The 23460-nt window shown below is 39.3% G+C and overlaps 1 protein-coding gene across 1 annotated transcript; it reads left to right on the forward strand.

Annotated features, from left to right (window-relative positions):
- Positions 1–351: 351 nt before the first annotated feature.
- Positions 352–23186, forward strand: kcnk3b (potassium channel, subfamily K, member 3b). The gene is made up of 2 exons (XM_047346237.1): positions 352–3425; positions 17286–23186. The coding sequence occupies exons 1-2, from the start codon at positions 3110–3112 to the stop codon at positions 18176–18178; spliced, it is 1209 nt and encodes a 402-aa protein (XP_047202193.1). The 5' UTR covers positions 352–3109; the 3' UTR covers positions 18179–23186.
- The last annotated feature ends 274 nt before the right edge of the window (positions 23187–23460 follow it).

A 23460-nucleotide genomic window follows, 5' to 3' on the forward strand; every position in this document is an offset into this window, starting at 1 on the left:
AACTGAGATACATTGTGTGTACTTTGTTTGTACTTAATTTAGAAATCAAAATAAGTTTGTTCCTAACAGTAAAAAACAACAACAAAACAATCCAACTGAATCCTGCCGGTTCCTAAACAGCTCCAACCTCAATATCCAATATGGCTGGCAGGTCTTAAAAAAGGAAAAGAGAGCTGAAATAATAAACTGTTTATTTGTATATTTGATCCTTTTTGTTGCCTTCAGGCACTTCAACTTCATTCTGCCATCCAAAAACATGCATGTTGGGTTAATTGGACACTCTAAATTGGCTTTAGGTGCGAGTGTGTGCATGCTGTCCTGTGTATCTCATTTTGGCCACTGTTAAACTCAGTACTTCAAAATAGTATTAATAACAGTAATCCTTAACTGTTATTATGTGCTACCAATATTTTATTTACCTTTAAGGGTCTAATACTGCAGGTCAAGAGGTGATTTGCATTTCTGGCTGACCACCAGGATGTGACTAAGCTTTATGTACACTTGCACTGGCTGCCCAACAGGTGGAAGCAAATGGAGTGACACAGCAAAGTCCAATGAAGAAATTTAAGAAGACATTTCTGAGACCTGGAAAAAATTTTCTACAAACTTTTCCCCCCTTGACTCTTCCATTTACCCAGAGCATTTCAATTGGGAAGTTAAAAACATGGCCATGGATGCTGAATGGTACCTCCCACTGCAGCGGTGTCAGTCAGGGTATTGCTCAGTGACTGAGAGTTGGAAGCTACCAACGTGGAATTAAAAGGCTGTGATTTTCAGCAATAACACTATAACCGATGAATCTGTCACAGCAGCTACACTTTGTAACTTACTAAGAGTCACTACAAACTATAGATGGGACAACTGTAACAAATTTTAAAGGGATTACTCTAACAAGGACTTCTGTGTTCTATCGCCTCTGAGGCGGTACAGTACCCAGTACAGCCCTGTCGGTTCAGTACATGTACCAAACAAATACAGCGTTGTTTTATATCTGAACACACACAGAATGTTTATGTGTGGAACTAAGTGCACAATGTAAATGTATTCTGTTGGTCAACTTTAAAAAGTAACACCAAAACAAAACAGAAGGGGCTTCCAGCTATCACCAAACTCTATTTGAGAACATTAAAGTTTTTCATACAGCTATAGTAGAAAAAGAAAGGTTGTCAGCTCACAGTGTGTATCGCCATTCAAGCTAAGCTGGTGTGCTACAGCTGTGCTAATGGCGGAGAAACAGGAAAACTGCAAAAAGCCATGTGGTTTTATGGTGGTATCATCCATCCATCCATCCAGTCAGTGATTATACCTGCTTATCCTTTATCATAAAAAAAATCTTACTTAATCTCCATTCACTCGGGGTACCAGCTACTTTTTATTTTTTTCAATTGATTGAAACGGATGGAAGATGTATGGAACAGAGACTTCAAAACTGAACTACGCACCGAACTGTGCTTTTTATGCGTCGTTACTATATGATTTTAAACTGATATGACTGAATTATGATGTTCACAAAACCACAACCAATTCGAAATGCTAAGCACTTCCCCTCCACAAAACTCCATCCAAAAGCTCCTGCTTCATGAAAAACTGCAACCTCCCTACCAGAGCCTTTTGTTCGGGTTAAACTTTGACCCTCGTAATTTTTTTTTACCCTGACAAATGTTGAGGAAACACAAGGGAGTAATAATGGCTTCAGAAAACTACCCAGGGTACTTTTCTGTATACCAGCTCAACCATATTTCTATAGCACTTTAAAATACAACTTAGTCAGTTAAAGTGCTTTACACATCCTAAAAAGGTAATAAAACAACAAGAATTCAAAAAAATAAAAAACACTAAAAGCAAAAACAGAAAAAAACTATTAAAACACGGAGCAGAATACATAAACAAACAACAAACTGGGTTAAAAACCAGAGAGAAAAAAGTTATTTCTTAAGATTTAAAAACAAAACGTAAATCAGCCTGCCTGATACATAAAGGTAATTTGTTCCCTAGTTTTGGTGCAATGATAAAGAAAGTATGATCACCTCTCCTCTTTGGAAACTAAAAACTGATCTGCTGACCTGAGTGAGTGAGAGGAAGCGTGCAGATGAAGCAGGTCTGACAGATACTTGGGGGTAAGGCCATGAAGACACATATAAAAGAGTTTTAAAATAGGAGAAATGTGCTCTCATTTTTTGGTACCAGTTAAAAGACGAGCAGCAGCATTCTGGACTAGCTGCTGTCAGGCCACTAAAGAGTTGTAATAAAAACATGGATTCAAGTCTCAGCTATTTGGTGACAGGAATGGTTTTGTCCAGTTTTCTCTGTTGGAAAAAGCTGGACCTGAGCACTGATTCAATCTGAGCATCAAGGTTACGTTTTCTGTCCAGTCTAACACCCAGGTCTGTAGCTATGTGTCAGATACTGACTCAAAGGACCCAGGTCAACACTGCTGCTGAAGACATCACGGAGCTTAAGCATTACCCCAGTTTTGTCGTTGTTCAGGTGTAAGAAAGTTATTGACATCCATGAGCCAACATACATGCAAAAAAACAGCTTTTGAACAGCTGTCTGCTGTAGGACTTTATTAGTTCCGTCCTATTTGTAGTAAAACAGTAAATAACAGCTGTTTCTACATATAGAGGTATTCTCCACTAAAGCCCAGAGATTACAATAAGTTAACAACAGGTAGGTGACTAAGTTGAAGAATCTAAGATCCATTGTGTGATCTCCTAAATGTTTGCACATCATGTTGCTATGACTTGTGAATCCAGGAGAAACTGTCTGTTTAAAACCACTGGGTTAATATTTTTTTCCTTGAATGAACAAGTATCATATTTTCTAATATGACCAACTTCCTCCCAAAGGCTGAGGCTGCCTGTTGTTGGTTTGTGAAAGGTGCGCGTTTGGATTGAGTCGCCAGTCCAAGAAGTCTGTGGGATTGCCTTGCGTGTTTTTTTTTTTCTCTTTCTGCGGGATCTAAATATAAGACGGTGACAAATAGTCCAAATAGCCTACAGTAGCAACCCAACTGTGATGTGGGGGTGGTGCGGCTCCATCTCCAAAAGTCTCCTCTGTTGGATCCGGAGTGCGTCAAGAGAAGGTCGCAGAGCGCATCAGCTGCCGCATGCGGCCGACTTTCCCCTCTCATCTTGTTACCATGAAGAGGCAAAACGCCAGGACTCTCGCCCTCATCATCAGCATCCTCACCTACCTGGTGGTCGGAGCGGCCGTGTTCGAGACCCTGGAGTCAAAACAGGAGAGAAGTCACAAGAGGAGGCTGGACGCCAGGAAGTACGAACTCATGCGCAAATACAACTTGACCAAAGCGAACTTCGAGGAGCTGGAGCACGTCGTCCTACAGCTCAAACCTCACAAAGCGGGAGTCCAGTGGAAATTCGCGGGCTCCTTTTACTTCGCCATCACTGTGATCACAACCATAGGTGAGCCGTGCCTGTTTCGGTAACAGGTGGAATGATCCTTATTCAATTTTAGTATTTAATATTAAGTGTTTTCATGATTTATTTATTTTAGTATTTAATATTAAGTGTTGTCATGATTTATTTATTTTAGTATTTAATATTAAGTGTTGTCATGATTTATTTATTTTAGTATTTAATATTAAGTGTTGTCATGATTTATTAGGTTATTAGTCCTTCCCGGAATAACACTTGCGTTGATTTGTTTTGAAGTTACAAATATGTTGGTCATCCAGGTGAATATTCTTTTATTACAGATGTTTAGAGGTTTAGAAATAAAAATCCATGAGTTTACATAGAAAATAAGGCTCCCCAATAATGAAAGAAAGTCATTAAAGGCATACGGTATTACAAATAATAAGTCATGACCTAGGAAATAAATAAATAATTTTTGACAATTGCATGAGTTCACTGTATTTTTTGTTCTTTCATTTTGACTACATTTGCTTTTCATGGGGACATTTCCAGTAATAAAAACGTTCTCCAGTATTACACTATAAAAACTAACCTAATTTGGCTTATTTTTAGAAATGCACCAATCAGAGATTTTGTGGCCATTTTCAGATCACCAATTTTTTGAAGCCACGACATGACTAAAACTGAGCTCTCTTAATAGTTACAGGTTAATTGTAAAATTTAAATTAATATTTTCTAGAAAACCTTCCAGATAGTGGGACTTATCTGTACAAAAAAAAAAAAAAAACATCTAAAAATAATGATTGCATATCTCATTTACTTCTTTAGCTTATTAACTTTATTTTCTTCTTTTTCTGACACACTTCAAAAATGTAGAAGTGCACCAAATTATTTAATTTTTTATATTGCTGTGCTCCATTAAATATAAAAAACAGCTGTGTCTTATTAAATATTTGATCGGAAAAGCTCTGATTTACTGTTATGTAAATCCACGCAACTTATTAGAACTTAAAAAATACTCTTAAAAAGCTTTTCTGTAATCAATGATCAATAATTCATATGAGGACCATAGTCAGTGGAATGCTGTTTCTGTGAGAGAGAGCAGTAGGTGTTACACAGCTCTGTAGATTAACAGATTTTACAATAATTTCGAACGAAAGAAAGAATTGTTGTAGAGTTGACATTTTACATTGGCTTTAACATCTTATATTAGTGATTAGCATGACTAGTGAGGTTAGAAGTGCTACCTGTAAACATTTGTCTCTAAGTTTAGAGTAACTAGACCCTTACCTTAAGTACGAGACTTCCAAAAGATTGCCAACATTTGCTATTTCCGTGTCATCCATGACATATAGAACTGAATTCGGGTCCTCCTATGAGTTTTGAATTTTAACGCAGACAATAGCTCTGAAATATTTATATTTCTTTATTGAAAATGAGCATCACAAATACAAAAAAATATTTTTAATTGTTTAAAATTTAAACGCAAGATTTAAAGGAGGCAATGCTACTTAAAAGTGCAAAGAATAATCTTCATTGTTTGATTGTTGAGTTGACAGAATCTGATTACAATTACAGTCTCCAGCACAGTTCTCAGTGCATCTCTAGTTATTTTGTTTACCCACTCCTTGGTAAAATAAAGACTGACTGATCCACGCTTGGGTTGGTTCATGGGTCTGATCCAATACGCAGGTTAAGGTTTTCATTTCAAAAAAGGGATGAAAGTCACGTTGACCAAATCATGGCTTGAAAAGAAAAAAACATTATATGGCTCGGCCAGAATTAGTTTTATTTATAGTTTTTTTCCTCATTAAGAATATCAGATAAAAAGACAACAACCTCAGTGTTCAAAAATAGATATGATACTATGAGCCTTTTTTGTTCCATTTACTAGACTGGTGACCACACTCACATAATACCCAAAAACAGCTTTCTACTTGCTATTTTAGAATGCAGTTCCAAGAATCCCTGTTGGTAAAATAAAGGAAACCCACCCAGAACATTATTTTTAACTATTTGTTTTTATTCCTGTTAGCGATGTAGCTTGTTGTGGATGTTTTAGTCCTGTAATACCATGCTTTCTTTACCTTGTAGTGAGTAGATTTTGTTTTAAATAAACTAAATAGTCTGTTTGTTATTGTTGTAAAATATTTATAGGGCCGTGAAATATTATTTGGCTCTTTAGAGTTTTCTTTTTGTATCTTGTTTGTTTTTGTCACTTTCAAATGTTTCAGGTCATCAAATACATGTTAATATCAGGCAAGGATAAATAGATAATGATTTCATTTGTTAAAGGAAAAAAGCAATCCAAAACAAGCTGGCCTAATGTAAAATAGTAACAGCCTCCTAAATCAAATAACTGGTTATGTCATCAAAGGGAACAACTGTCATCAAGCACTTACGATAACTGGAAATGACTTTTTAAAATGGTTGTAAGGGAATTCTAGCCCTCTCACATTTCCATAGTTGTTTTAGCTCATGCACTTTAGTCCAGACTTTGAGTAGGCCATTTGAAAATGTTCAGGGGATGGGGGGCATGCACATTTGGGCTTGTTGTTGTGCTTTGGATCATTGTCCTGCTGCATAGCACAAGAACGTTTGTTTTCCGAAAACATTAAAATATGATTTAGGCTGTTATGCTAAAAAGCTAACGAAATGCTGTTACTTTTACATCAGATCTAACAGGATGCAAACCTTACAAGAAGTTCCAATTTTTTCTTGTCAGTCCACAGAATATTTCCCCAAAAGTCTTGGGATCAATAAGTTGTCTTTTAATAGATTTGAAATTTGAAATAGGTCTTTGTATCCTTTTTTGGAAGCAGTGGTTTTGGCCTTGGAACCCTCTAATCAATCCCATTTTGCCCAGTCTCTTTCTTATTGATAAATCATATGTAAATGAGGCAAATGAAGCTTGCATTGCTTTAGATGTTGTTCTTGTTATGATTCTGGCACGTCTGCTCTACCCTGTCTCCCTGGCTGCAATCAGCAGATGAGACGCACCTGGTGACTGCTGCAGTGCAGTGCAATCTGTGGCATGCCAAGCATCTGTGTCTTCCCTGATATATACTGACTCTGACAAGGAGACGGTGCCAGATTTTTGAAAGCCATTGTGTGAGTAGATATCCAGCGTTTCTTCCTGTCTGATCATTGTTTTTTTGACCTTGCCTTGCCTCTTGGATTTTGCCTCTATGCCTGTTCCCTGTCGGACTGTTTGAATTTTGGTTGTCAACCCTCTTTCCCGCATCTGGTTTGCCTCAGCCTTCTCCTTGCCTGACGTCTCTTGTTCAGATCATTGACCCTGTTTCTATCCCCGGAATATTGAGCCAGCCTAGCCCTTGGATTATTCAGCCTAAAGTCACTTGTCTCTCTTACCTGCGCTGTGGAGATCACTGCCTGCCACCCACCAAGGTTTCCCCTCTGGGTTTTCAAGTTCTACCCAAGACAAAAGCAGGTTAGTGACTTTTCTGATCCTTGCAATATCTGGAGAAACTACAAGTCACTAATCCCTCTTTCTGCCCCAATGATTCCCAGAAGCTGTGTGGAGTTTTACCTGACTGATGTTTTCCTGTGGCTGAATAAACCTTTTAAATTTTCAGTACTGTGTCTGGCTGAATCTTGGGTCCGCTTGTTTCTGATCCGTAATAGAAAAATCTGGCCAAAAATTGACCTATCGCCAGCACAGCAGTGGCGCACCCACGTTGATGAGACCCTTTCCTGGTTGGGTTCCGGCTTCGAGGAAATAATTTCCACATTACGTTCTGGCAATCTTGTCCCCGAGCGGCCACCGTCAAAGAAACCACGCCCAAGTAACACGGACAACAGCAGAAGTACGGGAGCCACGCCTATCTCCACCTGAGATGTTCAGGGGAGACCCAGACCAGTGTCGAGCTTTCCTAACTCAGTGTGAAATTCATTTTGAGCTTCATCTGTCATCCTTTCCCACTGAACGTTCCAAGGTGGCTTTTGTTATATCTCTGCTGGCAGGAAAGGCAAAACAGTGGGGAACTGCTGAATGGCATAACAGGTCTGCATCTTGTAATCTTTATGAAACTTTTTCCAAGGAACTCATTCGAGTTTTTAACCCTGTTCTTCCAAGTTGTGAAGCCGCAAGAGGATTACTGTCCCTCAAACAGGGTGATCAGTCAGTCTCGTCCTATATTATTGACTTTCATTTGTTGGCTGCAGATAGCCGTTGGAATGAGGCAGCACAGATGGATGCATTCATGCAAGGACTAAACGCAGACATCAAGGATGAGTTAGCGACCCGTGACTACCCCTCTTCCCTGAAACAACTCGAGGACCTGGCTGCTCGTATTGATATTTGGCTGGCAGAGAGAAGGAAGGAGAAGCGCCATGAGAAGGTTCGCTCATCATTAACTCAGGGTTCTGCACACCGGCATGAGAGAAGGAGCCGGTCACCTCTCACTGAGGAAAATGAGGATTGTGAGCCCATGCAGTTGGGCAGAACCAAGATTACCCCTGAGGAGAAAGATCGTCGGAGAAGATTCAAGCTCTGTTTTTATTGTGGAGAGAAGGGACATTTAGCACTGGTGTCCAATAAAAGGACAGGCTCAGGAGAAGAAGGGAGGTCTCTACTGAGCCGAAGTCAGCTAACTGCCTCCTCCTTCTTTTTTCCTGCTCGTTTTCAAACCTCTTCCATGTCTCTCCAGGGGTCCGTGTTTATTGATTCAGGAGCAGACACTGAATTCCTGGACGAAACATTCGCAAATAAGAACGGCATAAAACTTATTCCGTCAGCTGACACAAGAAACATGCTAGCTTTGGATGGTCACAGCATGAACAATTCACATCTCAGGATGGAGGAGATTACCTTAACAGTTGGAGGTAATCATCAAGAAAAAGTAACTTTCATGATCATTAATTCACCTGAACTTCCTGTAGTCCTAGGGGCCTCCTGGTTGCAGAAACACAACCCTCACATCGACTGGAAGAAAAAAGAAGTTCTGGGTTGGTCTGAGTCATGTTCCGCTGCCTGCCATTTGTCTGCTGCTACGGAGGTCAGTGTGGAGAATGAGGTTGAGGAGACCTGCCCGGATTTATCCAAGGTACCGCAAGAATACCATGATTTAAAGGAAGTATTTAATAAGATCAAGGCCACAGCTCTGCCACCACACAGACCATATGATTGTGCTATTAATTTGCTTCCTGGCACATCACCCCCTAAAGGCAGACTCTATTCATTGTCTGGTCCAGAGCACAGGGCCATAAAGAAATATGTTGGTGAGGCATTAAAGGCAGGGCAAATTCAACCCTCTTCCTCTCCTGCAGGTGCTGGTTTCTTTTTTGTTGGGAAGAGGGATGGTTTGTTGAGACCATGCATTGATTATAGAGGCCTTAATGAGATGACAGTTAAAAATAGATACCCCTTACCACTCATGCACACAGCTTTTGATCAGATCCAGGGAGCCAAGATATTTTCTAAGCTGGATCTAAGGAATGCATATCATCTGGTCCGAATCAGAGAAGGAGATGAGTGGAAAACGGCTTTCAACACGCCTACGGGCCATTATGAATACAAGGTCATGCCATTTGGACTTACTAACGCTCCTGCAGTTTTTCAGTCATTGGTCAATGACGTTCTAAGAGACATAGTGGGTCAATTCGTGTTTGTTTATCTTGATGACATGCTGCTTTATTCTCAAGATCTGGATACCCACAGAAAACATGTCAGAGCTGTTCTCCTGCGTCTTCTCCAAAACCAGTTCGTCAAGGCAGAAAAATGTGAGTTTCACATAACTACCACTTCCTTTTTGGGCTTCATCATTTCCCCAGATCAAGTGCTTGTCGACCCCTCCAAAGTAAAGACGTATTGGAATGGCCTGTTCCAACTGATCGCAAGCAGCTTCAAAGATTTCTGGGCTTCGCAAACTTTTATAGGAGGTTTATTAGAAATTACAGCCTGGTTGCTACTCCCCTCTTACCTCTTCCAAGGCGAAATTTGTGTGGAATAAGGCTGCAGAGAAGGCCTTCAATAGGTTGAAGGAACTCTTCACGTCAGCTCCAGTGCTACGGTCTCCTGACCCAGAGAGACAGTTTATCGTGGAGGTGGATGCCTCAAGCACTGTGGTCGGAGCCGTATTAAGCCAAAGAGGTGAGGATGATTGTGTTCACCCTTGTGCCTTCTTCTCAAGGATTCTGTCTCAGGCTGAGCGGAATTACGACGTGGGAAACAGAGAGTTGCTGGCCGTCAAGTTGGCATTGAAGGAGTGGAGACATTGGCTGGAGGGGATTAAGGAGCCGTTTATGGTGTTGACTGACGATAAGAACTTGGACTACCTGAGATCAGCAAAACGGCTGAACCCCAGGCAGGCAAGGTGGGCTCTGTTTTTTGGTCGTTTTAATTTCTCCCTGTCTTGCAGGCCAGGGAGTAAAAATGGCAAACCTGACGCCCTATCCCGGATTCAAGAGCCCGCAGAATCTCAGTCTGCGGGTGAAGGGGAGTTTATCCTTCCTGAGCCCGTCAGGTTGTCTGTGTCCCGAGTTGAGGTGGAAAGGGAGATCCAGGAGGCCATTAGGGATCTGCCTATCCCACCATCATGCCCACCGGACCGCTGTTTTGTTCCTGAACGCCTTGTGCCAAAGGTACTGGAGTCTTGTTTTGCTCTCATCTCGTTTGTCATCCTGGAATCAGCAGAACGATTCAGACAGTTCAAACTCAGTTTTGGTGGCCATTGCTTGTTAAGGATGTCAAAGACTTTGTTTCTACATGCACTCAATGTTGCCAGGCCAAGTCTTCTCGTCGCCCCCCTGCGGGGTTGTTGCACCCATTGCCCATTCCCCCTCGCCCATGGTCACACATTGCTATGGACTTTGTAACAGGTTTACCAGTGTCAAATGGTCACTCTGTTCTACTGACCATAATTGACAGATTTTTTAAGATGGTTCATGTGGTGCCCCTGGAGAAGCTCCTGTCTGCAAAGGAGATTGGTGAGATACTGACCAAAGACGTTTTCAGGCTCCATGGAATTTCTATCGACATTGTTTCTGATAGAGGACCCCAGTTTGTCACGTTTTTGGAAGGAGTTCTGTTCTTTGTTGGGAATTTCTATCAGTCTCTCTTCAAGTTTTCATCCTCTGTCTGATGGCCAAACTGAGAGGGCAAACCAAGAAGTGGAAACCAAACTTCGCATCTTATGTGAGTCAGATCCGACCAAGTGGTCACAAAATTTGCCCTGGGTTGAATACACCATGAACTCTATGCAATCAAGTGCCACTGGTTTGTCCCCTTTCCATGTTGTGTTTGGTTTCCAGCCACCCATGTTTTCGGTTCAGGAGAGAGAGGCTAATGTCCCGTCCGCCCAAGCGGCTGCCCTAAGGTGCCAAAGAATATGGAGAAAGGCCAGGAGGTCGATGATCAGAATGTCACTGGTTCAGTCAAGAACAGCCAACCGGAGACAGACCCCTGCCCCTAAGTACCAGATGGGGCAGAAAGTTTGGTTCTCCGCCAAGGACCTACCGTTAAGGGTAGAGTCCCGGACATTGGCACCCCGATTTGTTGGACCATTCCCAATTTCCAAGATCATCAACCCTGTCGCTGTACGGCTGAGATTACCCAATTCCATGAGGATTCACCCCACATTCCACGTTTCTCAGGTCAAGCCCTTCGTGGAGCCCCTGACTCAGAAGCTGTGTGGAGTTTTACCTGAGTGACGTTTTCCTGTGGCTGAATAAAGCTTTAAAATTTTCAGTACTGTGTCTGGCTGAATCTTGGGTTCGCTTGTTTCTGATCCGTAATAGTTCTGGGTTATTTTCCGAGCTCCTGGATGAGTTTGGTTCCTGGGTGCAGTCTTGGAGTAATTCTGGTAGGACTCCACTCTTGAGAAAGCCAACCATGGTTCCATATTTTTCTTCATTTGTGGACACGGCTCTCTCTAAGTGATTTGATTCTAGATGTCAGACAGTAACCAGGCTGACTGTAGCTAGTGAGATCTTTTTTTCTTCCCACGTCATCTTGGTCTAATAGTATTTGTCTGATCTGAAACATGGTTGCACAGTTTTTAACACTGTTGCTTTGCATCAACAAGGCTCTGGATTTGAATGCTGAGCTGGAGTCTTTCTGCACATTGAGAAAAAAGTTTCTCACTGTCCATGTTTGGTCCTCTCAGGATACTCTGGCTTCCTCCAAAAGTCCAAAAGTGCGCATGTTCGATTGATTGGTCTTTCCAAATTGATTCAGGAGAGTATGGGCGCATGGCTGTTTGTCCCGTGTTGCCCTGTGACTGACTAGCGACCAGTCCAGGATGCGCCCTGCCTCTCAGTCAGTGACGTTTGTAGCAAGACACCAGCAGCCCCCATCCCTCTGCAACCCTATAAGAATAAGTGGGTGTAAACAATGGATGAATGGATGGATGATCTGAAACAGAAGGAAAAAATGAAGGAAATCTGTAAGAAGGCACATACTTTTTCAGGGCATTTTACTTAAAAAAACAATCTACCAATTAAAAAAATCCACACAAGGACCAGTTTCCATCAAAAATTGGAAATAATTGATCATAATTTAAAAATTCACCTATAATGTTTAACATGAACAATAAAGGAAAGAAGTTAGAAAATTAATTGCAGGCTTTGTTCGAATTGAGTTCAGATGCTACAGACGCAAAAAGGGTTTGTTAACTTGTCGACTGCAGCAAACAAGGCACATGCATTATTAATGTTTATTTGATGATTTCAGAAAAAATATTCCCTTGCAATTTCCAGTCATAAGTTATATCTGTGAAGTCTCTTTATAGATATCATTGTGAACTTGAGTCCGGTCTTTTTCCACCTCGGGCTTTTCAACACTCCATCTTTTTACTTCTTACCAGTGGAGGGTTAGGGTTAACCCTAACCCAAACCCTAACCCATTTCTCCATTGAGATTTCTTCTTACCAGAGACAACATCACCTTAATGGGAACAATGGCTAATTGAGTCAATAGAAATTATGTTTTCAAAGATAAGAGAAAGGTCAGATAGAGCAACATCAGTTACAAAGGCCTTGGAAATGTTCAGACCCTTACTGATGATCAAGTCCAAAATATGTCCCCTTTTATGTGTTGGCTGATTAACATGTTGAGCTAAACCAAAGATTTTAAGTGTATCACATATTTCTGTTGACTGAGAGTTGTCAACATGGATCTTGAAGTCGCCCACAATGATTAAACAGTTGTAATCGACACATATCACAGATAAAAGGTCATTAAAATTATTTTAAAAGTTTGCTTTGGATTTCGGAGGCCTGTAAACGTTCATAAACATAGCTCGGGCAGGGCACTTTACCTGGACAGTCAGATATTTAAGAGTCAAATTTGCCCAGGAACACCTTTTTGCACTTTAGTGATCAATAAAACAAAGTGGCCACCCCTCCTCCTCCTCTTCTATGCTCCCTGCTCTCACTTAGAAAATTATAATTTGGAGGCATTTACTCTATCAGTGTGTGTCTCATTATTTTCATCAAACCATGTTTCTGTTAAAAACATCACGATTATGCTCAGTAATGAAGTCATTGATTAAAAATTATTTTGCTGATAAAGATCTAATGTTCAATAGAGACAGTTTAAATGACTTAGTTGCTGGTAGTATTTCTGTGACAAGTTATGCTTAACAAGGAATGGATTTTAATTTGAATTTCTGTGTGTTTTTTCTTATCTTATTAGCTTTTTTTCTGTTACATATCAGCACAGAGATATTACACTAGTCTCTCATCGGGGGGATTTGTGGAGAAAATGTGAGATTTGGGCGCGGAGTAAGTTGTATTCCGAGTCTCGGCTGAATGGAGATGGGGGGTCCACTTTTCCTGTAAGGGCCCATTTGTCTCTTTCAGTGTAATTGTTTTCTTCATGGCTCATCCTTATCTCAGCAGGCTGTAGTTGTTCATCAGAACAATGTTCTATCAGTTGTTTTTTACTCTCTTGTCTCCTGTTCGTGGCGGAGGAAGTGAAGAGTTGTACTCCAGATTTTTCAGGACAAAACCCATCTTTCTTGAAAATATGTCTTCTTTCTGTGGAAATTTTGAAATTGCTATTAAAGTTCACAGATTTTGCAGCATATGCTTTTTTAATCCATTTGTTGAGCATCCACAGTCTACTGAATTTCTCATCTCCACCCCAAACTTTCAGAAGAGGTCCACTGAAAAACACCATGGTAATGAGACATTGAACTTTGATCAGCAACCGAATAAAATCCTCTTTCACCCACTATTAGGGTTTGTGGCCTGGTGGCTGGCACTTTCTGAAGCTGTTTAGGAGGAATAGGGGAATCTGTTCTCATACCTCTTGCAGTTGAATGAGGAGCTTTTGGGAAGTCAGAGTCTTGGAGAAATGGAGAAAACCTGTTTTCTAGTAGAATTCCTGTGTTTTCAGTTGGTTTGCTCATTTGCTACGAGAACTGTCTTCTGTCGTTTTCTCCTTTTTGCTGGAGTTAAACAGATGTTTCTCTGAATTGGCGGCCAATCTGTTTCATCTTCTTGCAGGGTTCTTCCTGTTAGCTGCCTTCCCAGATCCAATGGAAGGTATTTATCCCTTGGCCTTGCACTGAGAGAGTTCCAGGGAGGACTGTTGGTTGGTTTACTCTCATTTACGTCACCATTCTGTTACTTGGTGGTGGTAGTTAGCTGTCTGTCAGTAAATGGTAAATGGACTGAACTTATATAGCGCTTTTCCAGTCATACAGACCACTCAAAGCGCTTTACACTAGCACCACATTCACCCTCACTAACACTCACACATTTATACACCGATACGAAGATCGGTAGGCAACTTGAGGTTAAGTGCCTTGCCCAGGGGCACATCGACCTATGGCAGGAGGAAGCTGGAATCGAACCCACAACCTTCTGATTGCAAGACGACTACTCTTCCTACTGAGCCACAGTCTTATCACTGTTTAAAATCATTGGTAGGGTCGTTTCATGTCCATACCCAGCATTTACCTCCACATTCACTTCAAGCTGAAGAATTTTCATTGCCATCACTGTTATTTTCTGCAGACGTTTGTCCCTGTCATCTGTTGAAAAGGGAAGCATCTTATACTGATTAGCTTGTGCTGGCATGAAAAGTGCAGCAGGTCTTGATCCTTGAGTATCACTGGTTTATAATAGTTTAGTCCAACTTTTATGTGCAGGTTTTTGTGGGTTTTTGGCTGGTAGATAAGAAGTTAAGAGTAAAAGAATGCAGACAAACAGAGAGCAAGGGGAGAAAGTGTCTGAGCAAGCAAAGATGCAAACAGCAAATTTTAAAACCATATAACGTTAAAACCTCAGTTTACCTTTATATATGGGTACTGACTCATGTGTAGAATCCGAGAATGAACACGCTGGCGCCTTGGGGCTTCAATATAGTGATCTGTAACATTCTGACATCATGCTTAGAGCATTGTGTAGGCATCCAAGGTACTGCACTAGAGCGGTTGACATCATACCTGGGTGAGAGAAGTTTTTACATTGAACTAAAATATTGCAGATCCCCCTTTGTTCTGTTCGGGGTCTTGCAGGGCTCAATCCTTGGACCTCTGCTATTCTCCCTGTTTCTCCTGCCCCTTGTCTCCATAAAAACATAAGATTGCTTTTTATTATTATGCAAATTATACTCCAGATGCAAGGTTTAAATGAATGTTTTGAGGAATTAAAAGCTTGGATGGCTTTGAACTTTTAAAATTTAAATGAAAAGTAGACTGATGTGATGATTTTTAGTCTGTAATCTGTCAGAGGTATTGTCACAACCCTGGGTTTTAAAATGGATAGTGATTTAAGACTGGATGCGCAGACCAGTTCAGTAGAAAAATACGTTTTTCACCTGAGGGAACTGGCCAAAATCAAAAGTATCTTGTCGGAAGATACAGTAGTCCATGCCTTGTTACAACTTAACTGGACTATTATAGCTATTTATACCTTGGAGTTAGTAAGTCATCCTTATTGGGCCTTCAGTTGGTGCAAAACAATGATGCGTGGCTTTTAACTGGAACAGAGGAGTGAGCATATTATGCTCATTTTATCCTCTCTGCACTTGTTGCCTATCCATCTTAGAGTCAACTTTAAAACTTGTTTATTTGTTTTTAGGTATTTTTGTTGCTACTTTTACTTGGATTTTATTTGTACTTTTAATCATTTTATTTGTTTTAAATTCCAATGCCTTCATTTATTTTAATCTTCAGCACATTGGCTGGTGCCTGCTGTTTTTAAAGTGCTTTATAATTAAAGTTGGCTTGGCTGGCTTTTACATATGCAAAAACCACCTCAAAGAAAAGAGGTTTAAGCAGGGTACTTTGGTACTTGAAACCCATTGTATTTTTGATCAAAATATGTCTGAAATGTCACTAAACTTTAAACAATAAAGAAAACAAAATTCTGTTTTTGTGAATACTTCATTATTGTTTTAGAGCAAGCAGACAGTCAGATCTTTTTGCGGGAAAGAGCCTGTAGGTAGTGATCCGTATGTAATCAAAAATATTGTAACTGAAAAAGTTGTTTCCCAACATTTTTTGCCTAACATTCATTAATTATTCATGAATTGAAGAGATGTTAGAGAAGTCACAACAAGCTGCTAAATAAAGTAGTAATTCCTTATTTTAGTGACATGAAGTCAAGAACATGTGATGGAGTTAATTTTTATGCAGTTTTTAATAACTTTTAGCACTGATTAGCACTATTAGCTTTTTTACGTTTTAAACAATCCTATTATAACTCCCTTGAAGCACGTTCCGACACAAGTGGTTTACTCAGACTGATGGATTTATTAAAATCAACACATGAAAACAATAGAAACACATAGTCATAATCATAAACTCAATATCAAATGCCTGTGCACGCATTTAAAACAAAATTACAAATAGAAAACAAACATACCACCCAAGGAATTAGGCTTGTTACTCCCTTGAAGGTTTTTTTTTTTTTTTTTTTAACTCCTTTCTTTAACTATTTTAACTGTTTAAAAGCCTTTAAAAAAATCTTTTTAAAAACATTTATTCATTTTAGATTTCTAGTTTAGTTTTCAATAGTTTGGTTTTTAAGCCTTTGCTCCACTTAGAAACCTACAAAAAGTTACAGTAAAATAATTATTTCAAAGAGTTTTTGTATACAATCTACAACACGAATAGACCAACAAAAGACAATATGAATGCAGTCATGTATTTTATATTCACTTTCGGCCCTGACAATAAGAGGAGCAGCCAGGGGTGGTTTTTGATTTATTAGCACTCTGGACACGAAAGGAGCGGGTCTAGCTCCAGCTGGAAAGATACTGCCTTACATGGCCTAAACAGTACCTCAGGTGCTTTTGAAAACTAAAATTTTCGTTTCTTGTATTTTCACTTTTTCAACAACATTTCTAAGAAAGGTGATGCTGAGCAGAGAGTGCGCTCTCTGACTGTTTACTGACAGAAGGCTTTCTGCAAAAAACTAAAAATATATTACAAATTATATATTTGAAACGTAGAGTAAAATTTATGAGATTACTACTTATATTTAAATTTTTAAGAATGCAAAAATATTTAATCTGCAAGCTTAAAAATCTAGAGAAAAATTAGTCGAGGAACACAGAACTATGGACATGAAATCAGAGGGTGACTTTTAAAATGTAGCAGGTTATTATATCCTGCAGATATTGTTCTTTATTTGGTCCCTTCGGCCTAGTTAAAGCAAAAACCATTCTACGCCTTTCTGACCTGTGTCAACAGTATGAAAATTAAGAAAAAACAGCTTTCAATTGATGATATTTAAGTCTAACTTAACCTGTGAGACTGAACTGTGTGTTTGTAGTACTGCGAGTTTTGTTTTGTGAGTGGCTGGTTTGCTGAGCATGTTCATAGTCAGATTGGTGTTTCTTTGACTTGACAATTGAAAGAAATCCAAGATCAGTTTATGAGAGCCTGTATTTGCCATTCTGTACACTTTAAATATGTGATGTATTCCCTCTCAGGTTATGGCCATGCGGCGCCCAGCACCGACTCAGGGAAGGTGTTCTGCATGTTCTACGCCCTGCTGGGCATCCCGCTCACCTTGGTCATGTTCCAGAGCCTGGGAGAGCGCATCAATACGTTTGTTAGATACCTGCTGCACCAAGCCAAGAAGTGCCTGGGGATGCGTCAGACCGAGGTCTCCATGGCCAACATGGTGACCGTGGGCTTCTTCTCTTGCATCAGCACCCTGTGTGTAGGGGCCGCAGCTTTCTCCCACTGCGAGGGATGGAGTTTCCTGCACGCCTTCTACTACTGCTTCATTACGCTCACGACTATCGGCTTTGGAGATTATGTGGCTCTGCAGAGGGATGATGCTCTGCAGAATGACCCTCGCTATGTGGCTTTCTGCTTTGTTTACATCCTCATGGGCCTGACAGTGATTGGAGCATTCTTGAATCTTGTTGTGCTTCGTTTCCTGACCATGAATACTGAGGATGAGCGTCGGGACGCCAAGCAGAAGGCTTTGATGTCTGTGGGCAAGCCCAGAGGAGAGGTCACTCATCTTTTACCGCTCTCAACCTCAACTTCCACCTCAGCCGTAGCAAACAACACCACAAAGGCTAAAGATTTAAAAGGTGCCTACACCGAGGTGCTGCATTTCCAAACGATATGCTCCTGCTTGTGGTACAGAAGTAAAGAGAAGCTGCAGGGCTCCATACCCACCATGATCCCTCAGGAGATGACATTCTCTGATGCCTACTTGCAGCAGAACAGTAACTCTCCTCACTACATGGATCCTGGATCAACAGCCTGTGTGTGCAGTCCACGTCAGTGCACCAACATGAGCTCCATAACAACAGGCCTTCACATTCTTTCTCCATTCAATTTGTTTAAAAGACGCAGCTCCGTTTAGCCTTTTACAGCAACTGCTCGAGCTAGAGCACACGAAACTTAACCCTTACCTGCAACTAGATGTATGTGGTGCTATAATCCTGGTATTCCAAGAGTATAATGTGCAAAAAAGGAAAACGCACACACAGCAAAGTCTTGATCAAATGTGTAATGGAGAAAGAACAGCCAACGGGGTTTTCATTTTGAGGCTTTGTGTGTGCTCAGAGGAATTAGGTCCAAGCTGTTCGAAGTCATGTGGATCACGGCACATGACACAATGCAGTGCATATTGTGCTAGAGGTAAAGGCAAAGCAGATGCTTGGTCGGTGAAGTCAACAGAGATGACAGAGAATACAGAGATACAAGAACTAAATCTTGTTTGCCCTGCAGCAAATAATGATTGTGTATTTTTATTAGTGAGCTCAACATTACTTTCTAAATGTATCCATTTTGTTCCTACGTCTTTTAAAAGCAAAGGTGTAACAATACACGCAGCTCACAGGATGGGATTATTCACAATAATAGATTTACAAGACAAGATTTTAGCAATACTAATGGAAAAAAGAATCCCTATTTTGTTTTCACGAACACAGCAAAAGCTTCATAAACTACCAACAGTTTTTCCTCTCTCTAATCAGAGTAGAATAAATCAGGCAAGGTATTAAATGCGTATCTCAGTCTAAGGTGATCCTAATGTGAACAAGAGATAAACATATGACATCCTGCCTCATCAAAGAAATTGTGAAATATCCATTTACTTTAGTGCAAAGCAGCCTGCAAATCTTGATCAAACTTTAGCGTCATTAGCATGTAACAGTTAGCCAGAAAGGTAATCAGTCGTATCCTATCGCTTTTTTCTATCATGTAGTTAATGCCACACACACATATTTTAGAAGTGGTGTGGGCTTCTAAATACTTTTGAAACTAAATGTTTATAACCTACCTAATAAGAAGTATTTAATCAATTTTTCCCGTGCAAAGGGGAACTCAAGAACTACTCCTTTTTTTGCTTCAAAATAAGGGTCTCAAACATAGGCACAATATGGTTGCAAGCTTAAAGCACACACTTTCATATCCAGGGTGCAGATCAATAGCTGGCACTTATTTCACCTGGCAAAACCAATGGACAGGCCTTTGCCAGACAGACTTTCATGAGAAATGTTGTGGCCTTTTATTAACACCAGGCCTTATGCCATAAGATACACCCCTGCCTCAAAGATACGATTCTTTTTGTAAGCATTGCTCACACCATTTGTGACTGGTCAGAACGTTTGATAATTTGGCATGCAAGACCAACTTCATATGAGTCACATCGGTGGCTGTGGCATTATCATGTCTGTCAGTGCTCTCCGCCCAAATTGCTGGTGCCACAGTCACAAATTTATGTCATTTGTTAAGTGGAAACGTCTAGAAACATTGTGGCCACGTATCTTCAAAAATTTGCTTTAACAAAGAAGGCAAAGTATATACTAAGAAGCACTGACTGATATAGTCGTTAGTTGTGCAGCTGTTTGATTCTAAAAGCTCTATTGAACAAAAGTAGTTTAACTACGCTGACCAGACTCACCTAGAATTAATCTTAATGAGCTTTATGAATGTACTGCAGGTTAATGCTAGGTGTCTTGGTTAATGTGTCCATTCATCTTGTTGATTAGCAGTTAGATAACAGCTGTAGCCCCACATGGCAAGAACATTCCCCTATAGCAGCACCAAAACCTCAGTAGGACAGCAGAAATAATATATATATATATATATATATATGAAATAAAATACTTTAAGATTACCATATATATACTGGATAATGGGATAAATACCTAATCTGGAATTGTCTGGCAATCTAAAGCAGATTTTCAAGCAAATGATTAAATAAACATAAAACACACTTGAGTATTTAAGGATACCTCTATTTGATTTCTTGGTAAGAGAAATTCAAACAATATTTCACAACCAAAAAACAGAAATATGCTCATTCTGGTTTGTCAGGGATGGTTTAGATTTTTTGAAAGATGGTTCTTTGAAGTTACTATGAGTAATAGTATCTGTAATAAAAAGATGTCATATTGGTGCTTTTGTTTAAGAAGAAATGGTAGAACGCTAACAGCTAGTCAGTCGGGGCCCCATTTTAGATAATTTTAGCTGTTATAAACAATTCCATCTGAAGCGATTGTTATCCATTTGATTCAGTGCTATATTAGCCAATATTTAATTTATACAATGTTGCAAGGGATTGTTTATGGGTTGGCTGCTGTTTTGTTAGCCAAACAACGTCCCTGTTTCTACACAAAAGTTACATCAGTTGAGGATAACAGCTGTATAAATCCACCCTATCAACCGTGACTCATCAGTCTGCTCTGACTAGCTATTAGCCTTCCACCACCTGAATGACTTTTTCGTTTTTCTACAAACCTATATTGAGAATTAACTTGAAAACTGGATTGATGATAATTCTGTTACCTTTTCAGGCATAGTCAGGTTAGCCAGTTTGGGTGCCTCAGGTTATTTTGCTAAACTAAGCTAATTCTTCCCTAACTGCCAGAACTGCTCAATATAGTGTACTATTGCACAATATCAATGTGTGCAATATTTGGTAGCTATAATTTATGCGCCATGCAAAAACACTAATTTCCAATAATATATTTGGACATACTTTAATTGTCTCATATGCCTGCAGCTGCAATAGATTTTTATTGAATTGAGTTGTACAAATTTTAAGATTCTAAAGCTCAGGTAGATTGGTGAGTACATTGTAAAGGTAGAAAAGAGAGTAGTGAGAAAAATATGGGTTTATTCCAATTGTTATGGTCACAATATTATGGTTTCCTAATATTGTGCAGCTGTATGTGCTATTATGTATACTTTGTTTTTACTTTTAACATTTTTTAGTTGGCAGCAGAACACAGATAATAAAAGACCTGCCCAAACAGATCCACCATACCTACATTAGACATAATGTGCACAGAGTTGTGCAGATCACATCTGGAGCAAACAGTAGATGCAAATATTTTTTGGGAGCAGTCTGTTGGAGCAGATGGGAGGGGGGTTACCACGTTCGTACAATGTATAATTACTTGGCTGTCAATCACAGACGGCTTTGCTTGAATAGACAGAATCAGGATGATTGATGGAAAAGGAAGAATTCTCTTTCTGCTAATTTCACGTATTCCTGGGTACAATTTGGTGGTTTGTCTGTGGGTGGCATTATGCAGAGTCACAATTGCATACATTTAAAGAGCAACAACAGAATTTTAACTACAAAAGTTTGAATAATTTAAATTTTCTTATCATTGTATTCTGCAGCTTAATAATTAAGCAGCTAAAGAAATCAATCAAAGATAAAGTTATAGTCATGGTAAAGAGAAGGCGCATCCTCTTCAATGCTATGGTTTTTTATTTTTAAATGTTTTAATAGATACCTGGTCCTTACCAGATTCTGAAAGTATTTAAACCTCACCCAAAGCAAATAAACAAATTCCTTTCTCTCATTATTTATTAAAGATGAAGCCATAAGAAAAAGCTGTGTCCAAAAAACTAGGTGTGCCCCATGCTTCAGTACCTCATAAAACCATTTTTAGCAGTAAATATTTGTTTTTTGTTTGACATTAACAGTAACTCATATAGTTCAGAAGGCATTCTGGCCAAATCCTCTGAATACAACATTACTTCATTGTTCTCATGGCCCAACCTTGACCTGTTTTTGCTGTTGGATATGTGGCCTTAAATTTACCACTTGGAACACATTGATAAACACAGGTTTTCTTGGTCAACTTGTGTACTTAAAGGTACACAAGGTACAAAATTATCACACCTCCACCACCATGTTATGACAGTTGACATGAGGCGTTTGTGCTGATATGTTGTTTTTGTTCTCCAAACATTATGGCTAAGCATCACTGATTTGTTCTAATCTGTACTCATTAAGTTGTACCAGAAATCTTGTGATGCATTCAGTTTCAACTTTATAAATTTACTGTTTCCAGATCAGCAAATTACCAGATCTACAACTGTTATCAAACCGGTCATGCTTGCTCTTGATCAAGTAATCTTTTGCATTTAATAATGGCAGCTACTTTCCCTTTCCTGGAAGCAGAAAGGGTGTACTTAATTTTCTATAGACAGCTTTTCCATTTTGATCTGTCATTGATTTGTCATTTTGATCTCTTCATACGCAACTTTTTTGGGTATGTTAGTCTTATGCTGTATGGACCATTGTCAATTTGTACCCACCAGGGGGCATTTCATACTTGGTTTGGCAACCAATGTTTTAACCTAGTAGTTTCTATAATCTGGAATTATTAATTTGATTGGAACACTTCCATTAATACGTATCTCCATTCATGAAAATACTTAACTGCAAAAATACAGAATGGTACAGAATGGTTTGAGTGCATATGTATAAAATAGTTTGTTTTAGATACAAAGGAAGATGTATGGGTACAAAATTTCACTATGAATCAATGAATAGATGAACTGACCCGGAGCCTATCTTTTGCTTTTAAGCTTTGATTAAAATAATTTTAGAACTATTAAGGGCCAGGTATTTTCTGATATGTGATGATACAACTGTAGTATTGCAGGAGGGTGTATTTTCTATTAATCATGATGACAATAGATTATCAGATGCATCAACTGCCAACAATATTCTGGAAGATTACAGGTTAGAAATATTCTTTTAGTTTGAATTCAGCCTCATCAACATTCAATTATATCAAATTTGCCATCTTCAGGAATGGAGGAAAATGCCAAACATATCTTCTGACAACTCAGTAGGTTATGTTTTAACTTTGAAAACCAGCAAAGTTTGTCTTAATAGTTGGATATAATAAACTAAACCAGGTCAAAACTGTGCATATTAAATTTTATCTTTTCTAGGTCTCTGGATAAGTGTCGTGTTTTCTTGACTAGCGGAGATTTATACAAACCAAGAGCCAACATAGACATGTTTGTACCTGTTCTCTCAGATTTTTCAGAGAATGTTAGAAATTCTCACCTGAAGCAGAAATATGTGTCATAAAGGAGGTGCAGGTAGATGAACAGCAATATATATATATATATATATAAATATATATATATATATATATATATATATACAGGTCCTTCTCAAAATATTAGCATATTGTGATAAAGTTCATTATTTTCCATAATGTCATGATGAAAATTTAACATTCATATATTTTAGATTCATTGCACACTAACTGAAATATTTCAGGTCTTTTATTGTCTTAATACGGATGATTTTGGCATACAGCTCATGAAAACCCAAAATTCCTATCTCACAAAATTTGCATATCATTAAAAGGGTCTCTA

This window comes from Girardinichthys multiradiatus, chromosome 19, assembly GCF_021462225.1.
Source record: "Girardinichthys multiradiatus isolate DD_20200921_A chromosome 19, DD_fGirMul_XY1, whole genome shotgun sequence".
Taxonomy (NCBI): domain Eukaryota; kingdom Metazoa; phylum Chordata; class Actinopteri; order Cyprinodontiformes; family Goodeidae; genus Girardinichthys; species Girardinichthys multiradiatus.